Source organism: Taeniopygia guttata, chromosome 11, assembly GCF_048771995.1.
Source record: "Taeniopygia guttata chromosome 11, bTaeGut7.mat, whole genome shotgun sequence".
In the NCBI taxonomy this organism is placed as follows: Eukaryota; Metazoa; Chordata; class Aves; order Passeriformes; family Estrildidae; genus Taeniopygia; species Taeniopygia guttata.
The window spans coordinates 13,549,394-13,567,812 of record NC_133036.1 but is presented as its reverse complement, the minus strand read 5'-3'; the positions used below and the strand labels follow the sequence as shown (position 1 = coordinate 13,567,812).

The window sequence follows — 18,419 nt, the reverse complement described above, 5'->3', positions numbered from 1 at the left end:
GAAAAGAGCTCCTTCAATCACTGCCTCATCTCTCAGTCCCATGGGCTCTGTTCTCCATCTCCCAGATGCTTTTCAGAGCTTTGGCTGTGCTTATCAGTTCTTGCTGTTTAGGTGCTGTCTCTGCTCATGTTGGTGCTGACACTACCCTGTAAAACCACAGCAGAACAACCCCTCTGCAGCATCATACATTCAATATTAATGCTCTTTAGGAAGCATTTGGTCAATCTCAGTAAGCAATTCAAGCACCACCTTTTGTCAGAGATTTTACCTGCACTGCCACAGCAGCTGCTGCTTATGATGCCTGTAACACACAATGGGTAGGTCACTGAAGGGCACTTAGGTTGAGTTGCTTGAGTTGCTGAGGATTCCTTTTTTTGGGTTATCTGAGTAGAAAAACTCACCAGCATATCCTTCAAAACTTTCAGTCTTCTAACTTCTTTTCTAACTACTTCCTGTACAGTATTGCTAACTCATTTTTCCTTGCCCATTAGTGACTTGTTTTTAAAAGTTTTCTTTCTGCCAGGAAATACAGAATATTATTTTTTTTCCTCCTCCTTTTATTTTTTTTTCTTTTTGAGGATAGCTTTTCCTACTTTTGTGATGTTTTTAGGAAAAAAATCTCCAGTAATGTGATACCATAGCTCACTGCCAATTAATTTGTCATACAGAAAGGGATAATGGTCCATTTACCTCCCTAACAGTCTCTCCACAACTAACCTCTCTGCAAGTTTTCACAGAAGACATTTTTGCTAGCACAGACTCCACAGATTACACTTTTAATTCTATTTATGTAGGTCACAAGATTGCAAGAAACTCTTCTTAAATGGAGCATTGTTCTTTTAATGGTCCAAGCAGTTCTGAAAATCACTTTGCTTATTCAGCTTGCAAGACTCTCTTCCCAACCCTATTAATGTAGGTGGGTCAGAGCATTTTTGACATCTTCAAATACTTTTTTTTTTTTTATTATTAAGAAAACAACTTGTAAGTTTTACCACACCCCTGGTCTTTTTGCTTTTATGGAAGTTTTTTTATCCTAATCCAAGGACAGAGCTGTACAGGGAGTAAGATTAAACTGTCATAGTAGACATGACTTTTTGATAGTTTAGTGTTTAATTGAGAAGTGATTGATGAGAAATTTTTTCTTACCTTGCCATGTTTATCCAATACAGTTATAAAGGAAAAGAGCCCACACTATATCTTGGCTTAGCCCTGGTTTTATAGGGTTAACTTTAAACATCTCCTTTGTGCTCAGAAAGTGTATCCCAATTACCTAGAGCTCAAACCTGTTCAGCAAATGCACCACTTAGTGATAATTTTTTCCCATTTATGCTTTAAAAAAAAAAAACCCAAACCAGAAAAAAACCAAACCAACACTGTCTGCTTTGTCTTGTGGTGTAGCTGGGAGTAAGCCACACTAAGAAACTTAAGTGTAAAACCATGCATGGAGTTGTCAGTGTTTTCTTTACTGGCTGTATGTCAGAAGGAATTCTCACCTTTTCTCCAGTATTTAAGAGTAAAGGCTTTTTCATGCAAAATATTTTAGTAATTTCATCAAGCACACTGGTTTCTGCAGGAGCAGGTCACTTTACAGAGAAGTGTTTTTATTCTAAGCATGTCATTTTAATCTACCAATACAAATGGAGCAAAAACTAAGCCCCCAAACTTATTAGTGCTGAATTAATTTGAGCCAGGCTGCGAAAGGTCTGCAAAACAACATAATAACATTGTTCAAGCAGACCAAAGAATTTCCCTTTTTTTTTTTTTTTTTTCTTTTCAAGCAGCCTACCAGAACCAGGTCTAAGAAATACAAAAAGGCATGAGACATGTTGCAAAGAAGTAATTTAATGATAGTTTTTCTAGAAAATAAAGTGTGTGTTGATTTTTTTACTTAAAATTCAAAAAGCAGCTAAGGACTAAGTAACTTCTCTGTCAAATACATTCAGGACAGCCACACAAGACTTAAATCTGTCTTGTGAATCTAGCAATTAATTCATAGCCATGCATACCACTTCTTCAAGTTCCATTGCTGGTGTCTTAAACATTCTGGCTAAAGTCCCATTCCTGTAGTAACATGGAGAAGAAAAAATAGTAAAATTAAATTCCATACTTGATGGTTTTAAGTAAAATGTTGGAATACTTCTGAAGGCAAACAGGATTTGTAATTCATAAAGAGTATGACTCAGTTTGCTCAAAGCCTTAGTTTTACAAAACCATTCTGTTGAATCTTCTAAATTTGCAGGCCACTTGTTTTCTACAGATCATCAGGAAAAAATCCTGCCTTCAACAATTCTGCTGAAATGCATTTTTCTTATATGATTAGACCTTATGAATTTGATCTGCTACTGTTACTGGCCTGCACTGGATGTGTTTCACAGTTGCTGCTGCTTCTGCAGCTCTATAAAGCACAGACAGCCCAAGAGATCCCACCACATTGTGATCTCTGCATGCTGAGCCCCTGTGTTTGCTTTGGGTGCCCCTTGGCAGAGAGCAGAGCCCGCACACAGCGCTGTGAGTGCAGCACAGCTGCCTTGGGGTCACTGCCTGGCTGTGCAGGGCCTGTGCTGAGGCTGTCCCTGTGCCCCCAGGAGCTGGCTGAACAGGAGGCAGCTGGATGGCTCCCTGAACAGAACTCCTGCGGGCTTCTACGACCGCGTGTGGCAGATCCTGGAGAGAACCCCCAACGGCCTGATCGTGGCAGGGAGATTCCTGCCCCAGGTAATCCCACACACAGGCTCAGGCACTGCTGTCCCACCTGATTAGTAATGGTGAAATTCCTTATCACTAATGGTTATTTTATGCCATCATGTTTTACTTAGAGTAGCTTGTTAGTTGGGGGAAAAAAAATTCAAGTTTTCTGTTTCATTTGGAATAAAATACAATTAGAACAGAACGACAGCAAATAATTTCTATTAAAGCACACTTATAAAACTGTAATTGTAGCAAATTCTTTCCAAGTCATGAACTCTGAAATCTGCTCCCTTTTTGATCCTACTATTATTTCTTAGTTGACTATTATTTGTTCAGCAAGCAAGTAGGCTCTGCCTGGGGGTGGGTTTGATTTAATGCACATGGTCTTTGAATAAAAGTAGGATTTCTTTTTCAGCAACCAACCTTATCGGATATGACCATGTATGAAATGAATTTCTCCCTCCTAGTTGAAGATATGCTGCAAAACATCGACCAGCCACAATACAGGCAAATCATCGTGGAGGTCTGTGGCCAATAATTAATGACATTTTCTAGTGTGCATTAGTATGTTACAGCCTAAAACAAAACAAAAAAATAACTTGGACTTAATACTTGAAGAAATAGCATTTTCCATATAAACATTTGCTTCCGAGGTTTCTCCATATATTTTTATGATTAAACAGGTTCCTGTTACATGTTCAGAACAGAGTGAGTTCACAATGTTCTTCCCCTTCAGAAAATATTAATGACACTAGCAATACAATTAGGTCAGAGGAGGTAAAAATCTATTAATTCCAGTGTAGCTTTCCTTCAAGTCCTTAGCCCATGTCTTTTCCTAATAATTTCCTAGAGCTAAGGAAAACTGCTCTAAAATAACCAGCTTGCCCTCTGAACTATTCTTCTTTCCCTTTCTGCTGAGGCTGTCTAGTGAGTAGCTTTACTCTTCTGAATCAGCCACCTTCCCATTTCCTTGTGTTCCTCGTCCTAACAGGACAGCAAGAGGCTGATTGAATCCTGCCCCCCACTGCACACAATGTTTGCCTCCAGAACGGATCAGGAGCAGCTGCCCCCTGGTACCTGGCATCTGTGCTGGCAGCAGCATTTATTGTTAGTCCCCAGGGCTGTGCCCCTGGTGCTCCTCCCCAGGAACATCAAACCCCTCCCAATTCTGCCTCACAGCTCATGCTGGTTGCTGGAACACTCCCAGTTTTTGCTAAAAGATAACAAGTACCAAACACAAGGTAACCAGTGCAGACAACAGGACACTCATCATGTTCACCTTCCTATTTTAAACCCTTTTCAGATGTAAGTAACGTAAATTCTGGTGAACTGAAGCTTTAGTGCTGACTGTTCTCTTTGGTGTTGATAAACTTTGTCATAACAGAATTTTAGCATCTGTGATTATGCCTCAGAACACCAAATGCTGAGGTTCAATGTTTGCTGCCTTTCACTCTCTCTACAGCATTTGTGCAGCCACACAGGGAACAGCATAAAATGGAAAATAACTTCCCTGGCTCCCAGCCAGGTTAGATGTTAATGTCAATCATTTACACCATGCTCTTACCTAGGCAGTCACCAGCAATTGAAACCTTTCATAAAAGCCTGCTTTTCCAGTGATTCTTTTATCAAGTCAGAATTCTATTATCTCTGCACTATCACCTGTGCCATTATTTCAAGCTTCCTGCTTGAAAGAAACACATGCAATTACTAGCAGTGCTATTATGTAACCTGAATTTTAAAAAATGAAATTTAAAGTCTTACAATCTTTTTCTGCCTTCTAGTTGCTGATGGTTATATCTGTTATTTTGGAGAGAAATCCTGAGCTAGAGTTCCAGGACAAAGTGGACTTGGACAAGGTGGTGCAAGAAGCATTTCATGACTTTCAGAAAGATCACAGCAGTCCAAAGGGAGCTGAAAATCAAGTGAGTAAAATATTGCTGTCTTACCAAATTTACCATTCTTATTGAAGTTACTTCTAAATGTTAATTCTGTGCAGCTCAGAGTAAAAAGCAATTGATAGAAGTTCAGAATGGAACACAAATAAGAAATTAATATACCCAAGGGCTGCCTAGGTCTGCAAAGAGCCTCTAAGCAGAGATGAAAGAGTTGCACTTTATTGCTGAGTTGTAAATTCAAAATGGTACAGTAAGGAGAATACTCTGTGTTCCATGGCTCTGAAATGGGACTCCCAGTGAGCTGGAAGAGTTCTCCTCAAAGGGGAAAGAATTCTTTAGGAGGGACACTAGAACAGAGAAGAGTTGAAACTAACAAAAAAAAAGAACTAAAGCTCAAAGTGTGAACTTAGGATCTTATGTACACAGAGACTAAGAAAATTTGATAACCAAAGAATTCATATTGACAGTATTAAAGTATGAACCTGAGATACAGAACTGTTCTTAGTTACTGATTTTACTGTTAGATTGGCATTCATGAACCGGCAAAAGTTTGGCTAAAATTCAAATAAAGGAATAAACGCTTTTAATATTTTCTTCACTAAAATTATAGGTTTTATGCCTTAAAGATCTCTGAATATTCTCACTACAAGTTTTGGTGCCTTAAAGCTCTGAAATTCTGTAATAAAGCCAGGTTTATTGGCCTGGTTGAAGGAGGAGATAAGAGTAAAATGGTGAGACAAGTGCCAGAGTTACTGAGGATGATCTTCCTTGCTCCAGCTGGCATTTTATTGTGGATAATATATTTGAAGTTATCTCTACTAGCTCTGAAGATTCTATTGATTCATAACATTGACATGCAACAACTCTTCCTCTTACTGAATTTTTAGTTCCTTTAAAAGAGGAGGAAGGATGTGCTGCTTAAGAACTTTCAAATGTTTCAATGTTCACACTTTTGCCACTGGTTTTTTGTACTAAGATTTGAAAGCAAGCCAGATAGCCAGCCCCAGCAGTTTGTCAATTTGCACAATACCTTTGTTTAGAAAATAACACATTTTCCTGGAAATTATGATCCTTTTGGTCCATATGATCCTTTTGAATCTTTTTGGTTGGAGGGCAGTGACTCTGTGGCCATAGCAAAGCCACCCATCATCCACACAAATGGCTCTCAAGTGCCAGCTCCACACAGCACCTGGAATTTGCTAGTGACTTTTGTGACAAGCTGCAAATCCCCAATGGCTACAAACAGGAAAATTTCATTCAAACCCCAGCTTTTACTGGTGCTTCCCTAGCCTCTATTGAAGTGATGGGTTTTTCTTCTCCAAGCCCAGACCTACTTAGAATAATGAAAAAGAAAAGAAAAATTTTGAAAATTTTTGTCTCTTAGAGCCCCCTGATTTAGAGTTGTGACTAAGATTGTTGTTGGAAATTCAGCTCCTTGCATTAAAATTTTCTGGAACCTGGCTCTCCCATATTCCCAGGTGGATGCCTGCTGGCAGTAACTGTAACCCTGTCTGGGATTGTTCTTAGGGTTGCTCTGTCTCAAGGTTTCTTAACAGTGCTAAAAACTCCTAATTTGTCAGAACTATGGTCTTCCATTAAATGGATTTGCAAATATTTTGAACTTTGCTGATTCCCTGTTAACATGTAATAAATATCAAATGTATTTATTCTAGTAAGTTCAGACACACCCTAAAACTACAGAAGTCTTATTTTCTCCACACAATCTCTGCCCTTGATTTAATAAAAGTAACCAATTTCCTGAATTAAAGCATTAAACCTTTTTTAGAGCAGCTAATGCATAATTTGAGAGTAAGCAGGTCTTTTAGTGTCACTAACTGTGAAAAACAGGTGTTCAGTGAAGGACATCTATTTTGGTGATCTGATTAATGAATGAGTTCATGTGCTACCTGTGGTTTGGATCTTGGATTTTTTCTTTTGAAATAAATCTTCAGTCAGTTTACACCTCACATACACCCAAGCCCTGGCTCACCATTCTACCACACAGGCATCACACAGCTGCATGTTTTAGGAGAGCAGTTGTTCTCTGACAGCTATGACATTTTAAAAAATGTTAAGAAGGTGGTATCTGTGCAGTCCTGGAAAACTCAGTGAGGAAAGAAATGCAGGTAAGTACATATGGGAGGTTTCTGACAATTGAGCAGAATTATTCTCTAGTTTTAGAATCCAAAAAGCACATTTGCATTTTTAACATAGCTGATGTTGTTCTTGTTTCCCTATGTGTGGCTGCTTTCCACATTCACACTAATGGCAGCCTCTGTTCCCTCTCTGCAGAGTGACATGACTGCATTCTACAACACCCACCCACTTGGGAAAAAGGGAACGTGCAGCTACTTGAGCAAGGCTGTGATCACTTTGCTGCTGGAAGGGGAAATGAAATCAAGCCACGATGATCCTTGCACCATTAGCTAAGGCTTGGCACACAGCACAGGAATTGTTGCTTTACTTAGTGTTCCATGTATTTTTCAAGCCAATTATAAGGGACTGTTTAGAAGGGTAACCCTGGCTAGTGACACAAATGCATCCTATCCTTTGCTGAAAGAAGTGCCATTAAAGATACCAAGTGCCACCACATTTTCTCCTTTCTCAGCTATGCAGCATGAAACTAAGCACATGAACCTAGTCCTTTGGTATTTGATTAAGTTGAATGGGAATGTATTTATGATCTTAAAATATGCATCTACTGTAGCTGGTAAATTCAAGGGAACGGCAGTATGAGATTTTGTCTTTATACCTCTATTTATTTATAATTGCAAACAAGTAGAAGATAAATTAATATGCATACCAATCAGTATGAAAATACAAAAACTGGATTATTTTCTTATTATTCCACAAACAAATTGGAGGTGAAGTATTTGTTATTCTCTTAAGGTTTTCTTTATCGGTTCAAGTGATAGCATTCATTTAATGTGTTGGGTTTTTTAATTTACAGGTTGGTAACTTGATATACAGGTTTCATCCTAATAGAGCAACTTTTTATCTCTAGCAATACACATCACTTTATTTTCCCCATTGTTATTTAAACATTTAACAAGGGAAATGTATGGTAACACAATAAAAGTTTGTTTTTTAAAAAAGGCAAACAAGCTGTATTTAAATTAAAATCAGTGAAGAAATAACTTTGTATTACATATGTTATCATGGTATTAAATAATTCAAGACACACTTATTTATCTCCTGAATGTGTGAAAACACTGTATGCTATATGCTTTATTTTGGTGAAAATAATAAAAAGCAAATGCTTGTAAAAAAAAAACAAAAAACTGTCCAAAATACTCTAAGTGACATGCAAAGAGACTCCTGCTGACTGTAGTGGCAACCTTTGACCTGCCACTAGAACCACCTTGCAGCACTGAAGTGCCGCTTTTAGCAGCACAAAACACACTTAAGCTCTAGAACAGACCTTTAAACATTTTGCTACTGAAGCTGATAGCGAGGAGCTGCAGCTCAGCTGAGAAGCAGTTGTTGCCACACTGCTGTCGAAGGCAGGTGCTTTCAGAGGGCAAAGCCCCTGCTCCTGCTGCTCCCCTTGCTGTGACACATTTACCTGTGCAAGCAGAGGGGAGGTGCCGGGGGGCAGGGGAGCAGATCCAGGGGACACCCCCATGGCTTGGGTGGGCCTGTGGAGTGTGTGTCCCTGGAGCAGCCCCGTGCTGGCTGCAGGGCTGCAGCACTGCCCTGACTGCAGCAAGGTGGGCACAGCTCAGCAGCAGTGCAGAACACTGCCTCAGCCACTCCTTCCAGCTGTACAACAGGACCGGGGATTTTCTGCTGCACTACTGCCCTGGGAGTTACCAACTGCAGTGGCTCCACTTGTCCTTTCTGTTAAATGTTGCCTGCAGCCCTGCAGCTGGCCACGGCTCAGTGATCTGCTTCTAGTATATTTTAACAATGATGTTTGAAATGGGTGTATCTCTGGCCATACAATACAGAACATAACTCTTGTCTACAAACTGTAAATGCTATTGAAAGGAAACAATCCTTTACATACAGACCCTACACATTGCTCCAGGAGCACTGGCAGTTTCTTAGACAGTAGCTCTGATTCTGGTTTTGCAATTGCACATGATTTAAAGTGTAACTCAGTTTAATTCTTACCCCTACTTTCTCCTTCTCTCTTGTCCCATTAGCACCTCAGTTATTGCTTAGCCTCAGGTTTGCTGATCTTGTTCTGAACTTTAGAACTGCAAATGAATGAAAATGCTAGTGACCATTTTATCCTTACACAAACCTGGAAGGAAAATCCATACAAACTGTTCCTGTTTACCTTTATAGCCTTGACCACATGGTTTATGAAATTATGACTGGGACAGCTACAAAATAAGGATAAATGAGAAGATGAAGATAGCAAAATCCAGCAGAGTCTACATTCTCTGAAAAAGGTTCTTGAATCTGAAAGGACAATACCATTAATTTTTCTCTTGGTGAAGTAGGAACAAGACACGGGAGCTTAACACAAATGGTTCTTGCAGAACCTGCCTTTCAAATTATAGCTTTATAAGGTAACACAAGGAAATTGCAATAGAAACTAAAGTTTATATTAAATATATTTCTACATTATAAAATAGCATAGCAGAAAATAAAGGGTAAACCAGACAGTTTTTAAACAGCCACATCCCAAGTGATGTGTGGTTAATATCTAACAAACTTGATGCTAATTTGTTTAAAAACATTCTGCATAAAAAGGATAAGGAAGGAGATGCCTTCGGGGTTACAAACTAGTAACTGCAGGTGCAGCAGTCACTACAGTGCCCTGTGTACTTGCAAAACCTATTGGCAATAGAGTTGCTCATGGTATTAAAGAAATAAGTCCCAAAGGGTTCACACCATTCAATTCCCTTATCATACACCTTCACACCTCCAAAACCTGCAAACCCATTCTGCTTACAGGGACGTAAGATCCATTAAAACAATGGGAAAACAACAGCTGAAAAACTTAAAAGTTCACCTGTGTAGTAAATGCAGGTTGGTTTTGGCACCACATTTTTTTCAGATTCCTCTATCAGATACTCTTGAGAAGACCAAATTATTTTAGTTAAGCAAACCATAGAAAAAAAATTCCTCTACTGTTAGGAAAAGGGGGTATGCCAAGCTCCAGTATCAACTCCTTATTTAAACACACACAACCCCACTCCCCTCTCCAAGCCCAAACTCAGTCACCTTCAATTTTACCAAAACCAGTCTTCACACTGGATTCCTGTGCCAATTAATAGATGTCATGTTCCCAATGCATCAGACATTTCAGACTGCACGAGTCCTCAGGAGAATTCAGGAGACAAGTTGACACAAGCAGTTCAAGGCATTTTTTCTGTTGGTTTTGTTGCTTTCCTCCACATGAATTTTCAGTCTCATTTTCTTACAAATAAGTCTGCGCAACTGATACAGAATAGATAGAGAAAAAAATGCTCAATCAGGTTAACAATAAATCACTCTCTGAGAAATCCTCTTCATTACTTCCTAATCCATCACAGTGGAAAATGCAGTAAGAGATGCAGAACTGAACAGGCTTTTTTTGGCTCAGCCCTGGAGTAGGGGATGTGATGGTATCACAGCACTGATGGGGCATTTTTCAGAGCAATGTTTTCTCATCAAGGTCCATCAGGAAGCAGTGTCTGATAACAGCAGCATTACTGTCATAACACCATTCTGCTTTTGTAATTTAGGTCTCATATTTTTTGTTTTCACTGCTATTTAAAATACTTTCTTAAGCCTTATACATTAAGTTCATGTCATGAAAACAAATTCCTTAGGAAATGTTCATCAGTCAGAATCAGTGTTATTTTATGTTCTTGTACCTTCTGCAGACTTCAAGAAAGTCTACTTGCTTGGCCAGTGTCACTTTTAAGACTGAAAATTACCCTTCTGTAAAAATTCTTTCCAGCTACATGGGTGTTGCAATACTAACAGAACTGGAAGTGGAAGACAAATGTAATAAAAAAAAAGCAATACAGTCAGAGCATTTACCTACAAGAGACTTTGTACATAGTTGGTAAGAGGAAAAAATAAATGTATCAAAGAAAGTGGGAGTTGGTGGGGCAATCTGATGCTTAAAACATAAATTAAAAAAATACTAGGATGCAATTAATTCCACTGAAGCCTATATATCTCATCCCAAAATCAATCAAAAAAATGGCTTGATTGAATTTTTAGATAATTACTATCCACTCCTGCCAAATATATTCTGTGCTCCAGAAGCGTGACAGTCTTTTAAGCTAATGAACTAAGCCTTGCAGCATCAGAAGAGAAAATTAAATGAGCAAGAAAATCTTTGCTGTGCTACGAACTCAAAATGCAACAATGTTGGAAAACACGGCCAAGAGCTCAAAGGAAATGTGCAGGGTTATATCCACTGTCAATAGCTACCTCTGCTCCTTCCACACTCAGTTCAAATCATGGGGGTGTGTGAATATGGGGAGAAGGTAAGAAGGAAACTCAGCTGGAGTCTGAGGTGGAGAAAGTTAAAGGATTTCCCCATGGGATTTGTTTTTGGGAGTGGAATAAGGAACGTGAATTCTTTTCATTTACCAATGTAGCACTCTGACATTAGGAACTACCAATGGTATTTTCTCCACCTGAACATTCTTTTTCCTCTTGCATATTAGCAGGAGCTGGAACAAAAACAGATGCAGAAAAACAGATAAAAGGAATGTAAAAGTCTACATGTGGTGGGTCTGAATCAGACTCTCCTAAAAGGTTTGCAAAGGTTTTCTGTAACCTTCCATAACAATGCATGTTTCTGACAAGGGGAGGGAGACAGGAACTAAAAATCTTCCCCTCTTCACATAAATACTTACAGGATAATTGCTACTTTTTTTCAGATGAGGTCAAGAATTAAGTTTCTCATTTCACAAAGTAACAGCCTTTTGAGACAAAAGAGATGTTCTTTGCAACAGAGGGTCCTGCTACCACCCAACTGTAAGGATTGATCTCATCTCAGCCTTGTCGTTTTGGGAAAGTGGCAGGAAGCTCAGAAAGCCCATGAAGAATGCCATAGTTGATGTTTTTAGGGAATTTGAGGCCAGACAGAGGGAGGGAAAGGGTGACATCATGCATAGGAAAAAAAAGTTATATAGGAATCATTTCTTACTTAACTTTCACACTAGTGAAACGAAAGAAAGAGGTCTCTGTGCCTTGCCACATGAGGAAATCCACTCAGGTGCAAGGGCCTGTATGAGGAGAGGGCACCATGCTGGTTTGTATCTGCACCACAGACCTAAACCTTGCATATCACTCCATTCTGGCAGGAAACACAATTTACTAAAAAAGAACTTGCAAGTAAATAACACCTCCTAAACCCACTTTCTACCTCATCACTGAAGAATAATGCATGGATGTCCCCCTGGGTTATGTTCCAATATTGAAAACATACAATGTTTTAATACCTCTTTGAACAGGACTAGGATTATTTATTCAAGTGTATGTTTTTTGATGTTGTTGCCCAAGCTGCCTACAAGCATCTCAAGTTCCTGCTTTGCTTGCTGAGGCTCCTGTATCAGTCAGTGGTCCCTGCAGCAGGGCTGCCAGCTGTGCCAGTGAAGCTGGAATTCCTGGCACTGCTCATGGAGGACTCACCTGGCTGCATCCAGACCTTCACAGGACTAATCTGAGTCGTGGGCAAGCCAACCCAGCAGATTTCTGGGCTCCAGTGACAAGCTAGGTGTGTTTAGTGAGGTGTGCTGCACAGCTAAACTTGCATTGCCTGAAGATAAATTATGCTGCAACATTTCTGAAGGAAACGTTAACCATGTGCTTAGAGAAGATTGGAGCACATTCTGTTAACCTGAGTGTTTGTGCATCTGCTCTATAATTGATGATAAGTAATAAAAACAAACCAGAAAGAAAATGTTAACAAGATTCTCATGTACCTGGAAGGTGTTTAGCATTGCTGCCCAGGACATAAATGTGTTGCAAGGAAAAAGAAAACAGCCTTTTAGAATGCAAAAATGAACCCCTACAGTTTCATTCCATGTCTCCAGACTGAGCTAGCACCTAAATCCAAAATGCTTTTTCTTTGTGGGCAAATCTCCTTCCCCACAATGTTGTTTTCTCTGCAGTGGTAGGGACCTCAGATGTTTAAATATAAGTGAAATTACTTAAGTACTTGCTGTACTTTGATCTTACTTTTGGTGATTTCCTCTTCTCCAAGGATGTAGAAGACCCAAGTGTAAAATTAGAAGAAAGAGATGCATAGAGAGCCAGGCAAAGGAACTTAAAAAGGGTGTTTTGTCACATGGCTGAGCATGGCTGCTGTAAACCCTGCAAGGACCACACACAGGGAAATCAATTTTCAAGCCTGCTTCCTGGCCATCTCAGAGCACATCTGCGAGATATGATGGTGAAAATATCAATGAACAGTCCCCCCCATCCTCATCTGTGTGTACTCCCACCATTGTTAGCAGCCAGATCTGCACTGTAGGCTTGGGCTGACAAGCCCTGCTGATGCTTTCTGTCAGCCACAAGATTTGGGGCAGGATCAGAAGAAACTTCATAAGCTGTTCCTGACATGCAGACAGCAGAGGCTACCACTCATCAGCCTCATTCTGGCCGTGTTTCTGTGCCTGATTTTACTCAGCCAAAGCAGTAACATCAAAAATATTCCCCAGACTGTACACACCCTACCGGTGTGCTGCTGGAAATGGTAAATTATTGTATTCACAAGAATCCTTCAAAATGGGAAGTCTAGTTTGGCAGTCTGATTTTTTGATCTCTGCTGGAGAGAACCTGATGTATGGTTAGAAATTTTTCTTCTCCCAACCAACCAACAGGTAACTGCCCTCACAGCACCCATCAAATATGTTGTATTTCTAGCTGCAATAAATGCTCTCTCTCTTCAAAGCCTAGGTTTTTTATAGAAAAGATGCAAGAGACTTTCGTTCCAGAGCCCTGGCAGATTCCTGTGTCTCTCCTTTATGAATAGGAAGGCACCTGCTTAAGTACCATGTTTGGAGAGGCTACAGTCTCTCCTCCTGTATATTTTCTGCTAACACCTTTTATGCCACATATAAACAAAATCTATCGGAACAATTTAATATCTATATTTTTAAATTCAAATATATTGCATACCTTAGCCTTGGAAGTTTATTTTTGTTAGATGTATTAAAAACATTTCATAGTGAGATATGAGAACATGAAAACAAGTAATAGTATTTGGATCTCATTTATCTTTTAAATTGTTTCCAAAATTCTCTTTTCATGCAGAAACTGTAATGTTCTTCTTGTCCTTTAAGGAATTGACCAAGACAGAGAAAACTCACCAACTCTTCCCAAATTAAGCTTTCTTCACAATGCAGGTTTCGGATTCAGTGCTGTCAGCCTCTGTTTCAGTTCCATGATTCACACAAGCTTTGGATCAAGCCTCAAGTGACAAAATGAATTTACTCCTTCTGGATATTTATTTTTTCACCTTAAAGCTATCTGCCTCTCAGTACCAGAGAATTAATTACCTTGGATCAGGTTAATTGTGTGCTTACTTGTAACTCATTTGTACCTTGAAGCCTTTATATTAAATATCCCATTACCTCAACTGACTAAAAAATTCTTTACCCAGTTACAATATCAAGTCTTCTATTAGATCTGACTCTGGTTTGCTTTAAATGCTTTTGTTTTAGAACATTTTACTTGTCATGCAAAAATAAAACAAAATGTACCAAAATTGTACATTCTGGGCTATAAATAACAGAGGTCAAGAGACAGCTGGAGTGGAGGTCCTGTGGTCATTGACACCTCCCCCCTCACACAGACTGCAGTGGCACTGCCCTAACGACACTACAATTTGCATATAGAAAAGGAGAAGCCTTCAAAGACAGCAGCAGTTCATTAATTTTAATGTAACCCACCCAAAAAGTGCATAAAGCAGAGGTAAATATTTGTCCATGGGATGTCAGCAATCTTTTCTAGTCCACCATGGTACATTATTATTTCCTCTGTACCTAAATGACCTGTCAGACTGGAATGCTGTTCTGAACCAAGCTTCAGTTACAGAAATTATTGTTTAACAAAATATTTTGCAGTTCCTTGCAAAGCAAGTATTCAAGATGGAGGATGTTATATAAGAGAGAAGATGGAGGACAAGGGCAAACAAAGCACTGGTTACTTGTCCTTACTATTGCACAGGCAATAGCTGTTCATTCTTTCAATAATTTTAAGATTTTTGTTGCCATTGCTTTTGAATAGAATCACCTATGCCTTAGCAGACAATCAATCACTAAGTGATTCAAATCAATAGCAAGAAACTAAAAAGCAGCATAGAAGACTTAAATTTGAATCATTCAAAAAACCAGAAAACACATGTTCTGCAGTCCTGCACACCTTTAAGCTGAGTTTTAGTTCTACACATACAGTTTCTGAGCTTGCAAATTCCATACATATAATTTTTGCATGCAAATACTTAAAACTGATATCAAAACATTTGGCTTTCTACAAAGACAGGAGGAGACAAAGCCAAAATGTCTTTGTGGCATTTTCTGTCTGTGGCCCCCCTGTTTACATGACCAAAATCATTCTGGCCTGAGCTGGCACAAACCTCTGTGCAGCCCACCCTCAGAGCTGTACCTTTATTATGCTGTGGCTTTGAGCAGGTTGTTACATGGCACTGCAGAGTGGAGACACTAGCTCCAACGTGAATGCTTTATAATGACTGCTGATGCTCTCAGAAGATGGAATGACATCTCCATGAAGAAAAAATACCACTTTGGCATAATGTCAGCACTATTTCCCTTTTCACTGCAATCAAAAGCAAGTTACACTGTAGATAACCCACAGGGGAGACCTGGTCTGTTTTGCAAACCCTGTCATAGGCTTCACCCCAAAGCCAGAGCTCCATCCCCAGCCCTCTCCTGAAAAGAGCTTTTGCAGAGAATTTTGTCATCAGTACAAAGGCCTCCACAGAAAATAGGTTCAGTGTAAGACAGGGAAGCAAAAAGACCTACAAAGGTGTCATTGCAGGACTTGAATCTTCTTTCATTTGCTGTTCAAACCTGACAGAGTTAATGTATAGGAAGTTATTTGTATTCTATTCATATAGAACTTTCACAGGTACTGAATCAGAACTTCAAATTCTACTGGACTTTTAGACAAACAATTCCTGTCTTCATTCCACTGACAAGATGGGAAACATTTCATTTGCACCTCACTCAGGGATCTATTAAGGCAGTAAGATTCATCTACTCAGAGCTTCCTACCAGATGAACTGGAATCAATTTTAGATTGCTGAAAAAGAGGTCTTGTACAGAAAGGTGACACCAATACAATCTCACTGACAAATCACATTCAATGAAAAATTCCAATACAAAACACACTTCAATATTCACAGTGTCTGAAATCTACAGTGGGTTTGATCAAAGAGTCAAGTGAAAACTGATCCAAGCCTTACAAAGTCTGGCCCCCAGAACCAGCACACTTTTGGGATAGAAAAAGATTAAAGCAGCAGAGAGAGCTTTATTTTAGATCCTCTCTTAGAAGAGCCCTGGTAACAGATTCAGTCAGGACAGCTCATGAATAAAGCCACACCTATATTAAAGTATTAGCTAGACCCACAGTTTCCTAGAACAGTTCTTTAATGCAGAAGTCCACAGCCTATCCATCGTAATATTTCAAGACAGCACATTTTACTTATTTCTGGTAAAAAACTTCTGCCATGAAGTTACAACAAATTCACGAGTTTTACTACAGCACTACTAAACTACTTTTTTTAAAAATGCACCCTGGCACCAGGCCAGCAAGTGGGGCTAGTTTTGGGCAGGATTTTCTAATACATTCACTTGAACTGCTGCTCTCCACTGTACCAATGGTAGAGTTTCCATTAGTCTGAGTGAATAATGAACAATTCCCCAAGTGTTACCCATATTTTCTTTTCCTCGAGGCTGTCACTGACTTCTGTGACTCCAGGCACTCCTCTCTGCTCCTTGCTCCATCCAGCTGTTCCAAAGGTTACAGCATTATCTGTTTAAGGCTGTCAGCTCAAATTTTTAATTTGTTCAATAACAGTCTACAGGGGGATATGAAACAAAAAATTATTTTAGAGTATTCACCATGCCTTTTAGATAATCTTTCAGAAAATCTCCAGTATCCAAGCCTGCACACTGGGAACTGGCCCATGAAGTTTTGTACTGACAAACTTCAATAACATTTTAGAAGAGCAGCTGTCTGGCATTAGCCCTCCAGTTTCCATGGATACAACAATTAGATCAGCACAAACAAAGCAGCTGAAATTTTCAAATTAATAGTATTTTACATCACCCTCTTGCACAAAAATCCTGGTGACAATAGACATGTTAAAAATACTGAAATTTTTTAGTTGAAAGCTCAACTATAGAGGCAACACTGTTAAAATAAAAGTTGTATAAGAGTTGTATAAAAGTTGTATAATCCTACATTTTACCTTCTCATTTTAGATAACGAAGACTACATGGCAAAGGAAAGAATATTATTAATATTTATTGAAAAATAATTTCCAGTTACATAGGTATTTTTTACAATACCAGCAAAATTTAGAAAGAAGTTCACCTTCTTTTTTGGGGGGGTGGGGGGGAAATCAAACCTAACCAACACCAGCAGAGAAGCTATATGTGTTCTTAGGAGAACTGCAACAGGAGCTCTGCAAATACATCCAACTTGTTTGTGCTGATCTCAAAATGTGATACTAACAGACACAAATTTTGAGCCAAACCAAAAAAAAAAAAAAATTAAACTCACTGGAAATACTTAATACACTGAAGCCAGTAATAGGAATATCCAGTGACTGCAAGCAGGTAACTTGTAAAGATAGAAGGCTGAACAAAGATCTCAAAATAAGAATAATATTGGGTAATCAAGACAATTTTGTCACAAGCTTTGTTACTTTTGGTGTGTCTAAGAGGTCTCATTTAAGACATCCACTGTGGTTTCTGTATCATGGTGTAACAAATCTAATGCCTTCTGTTTCTAGTGAGAAGCCAGCTAAAAAGCTCAACCTTCTCAAAGATGCAGGAAAATATGACTAAATGCAAGGAAGGAAAGTTTGGATTCCTTTCTCATCAGGCACTGTTTTTACAGACATAAACATACACAAAGTTTGCCAGGAGAGATTTCTCTGTTGATTTCTTCTGTAATTTATTGTGAACCACAAACAACTTCCTCTTACAGATTTGATATTAATTATTAAATTCTCTGAGAAGAGCTGTTGTGCTGAGATCCTTTACGAGTGTTATTAATTCTTCCATGATTTAAAAGCATTCATAACTCAGAAATTCAAAGCCTATATCCATTAACCAGCCAAAACCAAGGTTGTAATGATCTCTTTAGATTGAAAGTGCACTATATTGTGAATATTAATTACATTTTTTTGTTATTACATCAAATAACTTTTTTATACTACTGGTTTCAGATTTCTCTGAAATTTCCCTATTGAAAGCCTTGAAACACTTAAACTAAACTCCCTTTCAGTGTGTTCTACCCTCAGACACTTTGTACAAATTCCACAAAGCACTCTCTGGATTCTTTGATGGGCAAACAGGCAGCATATACACCAGAGAGCACACAGTCAACTGACTGTGGCACAACTGGGTTTTTAGTGATTCTCACAGCATGCAAATTTTAAGACTGAATGTCTCATACTAAATAAGGAGACAAATTAGATTTCTAAGCTATGCTAGACTCAGATATCAGAGAGAGGTAACTGAATGTTGATGAAAACCAAGCCCTTCCAACTGTGAGTCTGTCACCAGAGAGCAGAGACAGGGCTGGACCCTTCCCTCCTGTCCCCAGCCCTGCACATGCACCAGGCCAGAGCACACAGCCTGCCCTGGAGAGAGCAGAATGGGGAGCAGATGAAAACATCCT

General features: G+C 39.1%; 1 protein-coding gene across 8 annotated transcripts in view; it reads left to right on the top strand.

The window, feature by feature from the left end:
- The window catches only part of PHKB (phosphorylase kinase regulatory subunit beta), a 70,150-nt gene extending 62,384 nt beyond the window's left edge, over positions 1 to 7,766 (top strand). For all 8 annotated transcript variants that reach the window (XM_072934236.1, XM_072934237.1, XM_072934235.1 and 5 more), the window contains 4 exons: positions 2,586 to 2,715; positions 3,104 to 3,211; positions 4,470 to 4,610; positions 6,876 to 7,766. In XM_072934236.1, the coding sequence (XP_072790337.1) occupies positions 2,586 to 2,715; positions 3,104 to 3,211; positions 4,470 to 4,610; positions 6,876 to 7,013 (517 nt within the window). In that variant the 3' untranslated portion in view covers positions 7,014 to 7,766. The remainder of the gene's footprint in view (positions 1 to 2,585; positions 2,716 to 3,103; positions 3,212 to 4,469; positions 4,611 to 6,875) is intronic.
- The last annotated feature ends 10,653 nt before the right edge of the window (positions 7,767 to 18,419 follow it).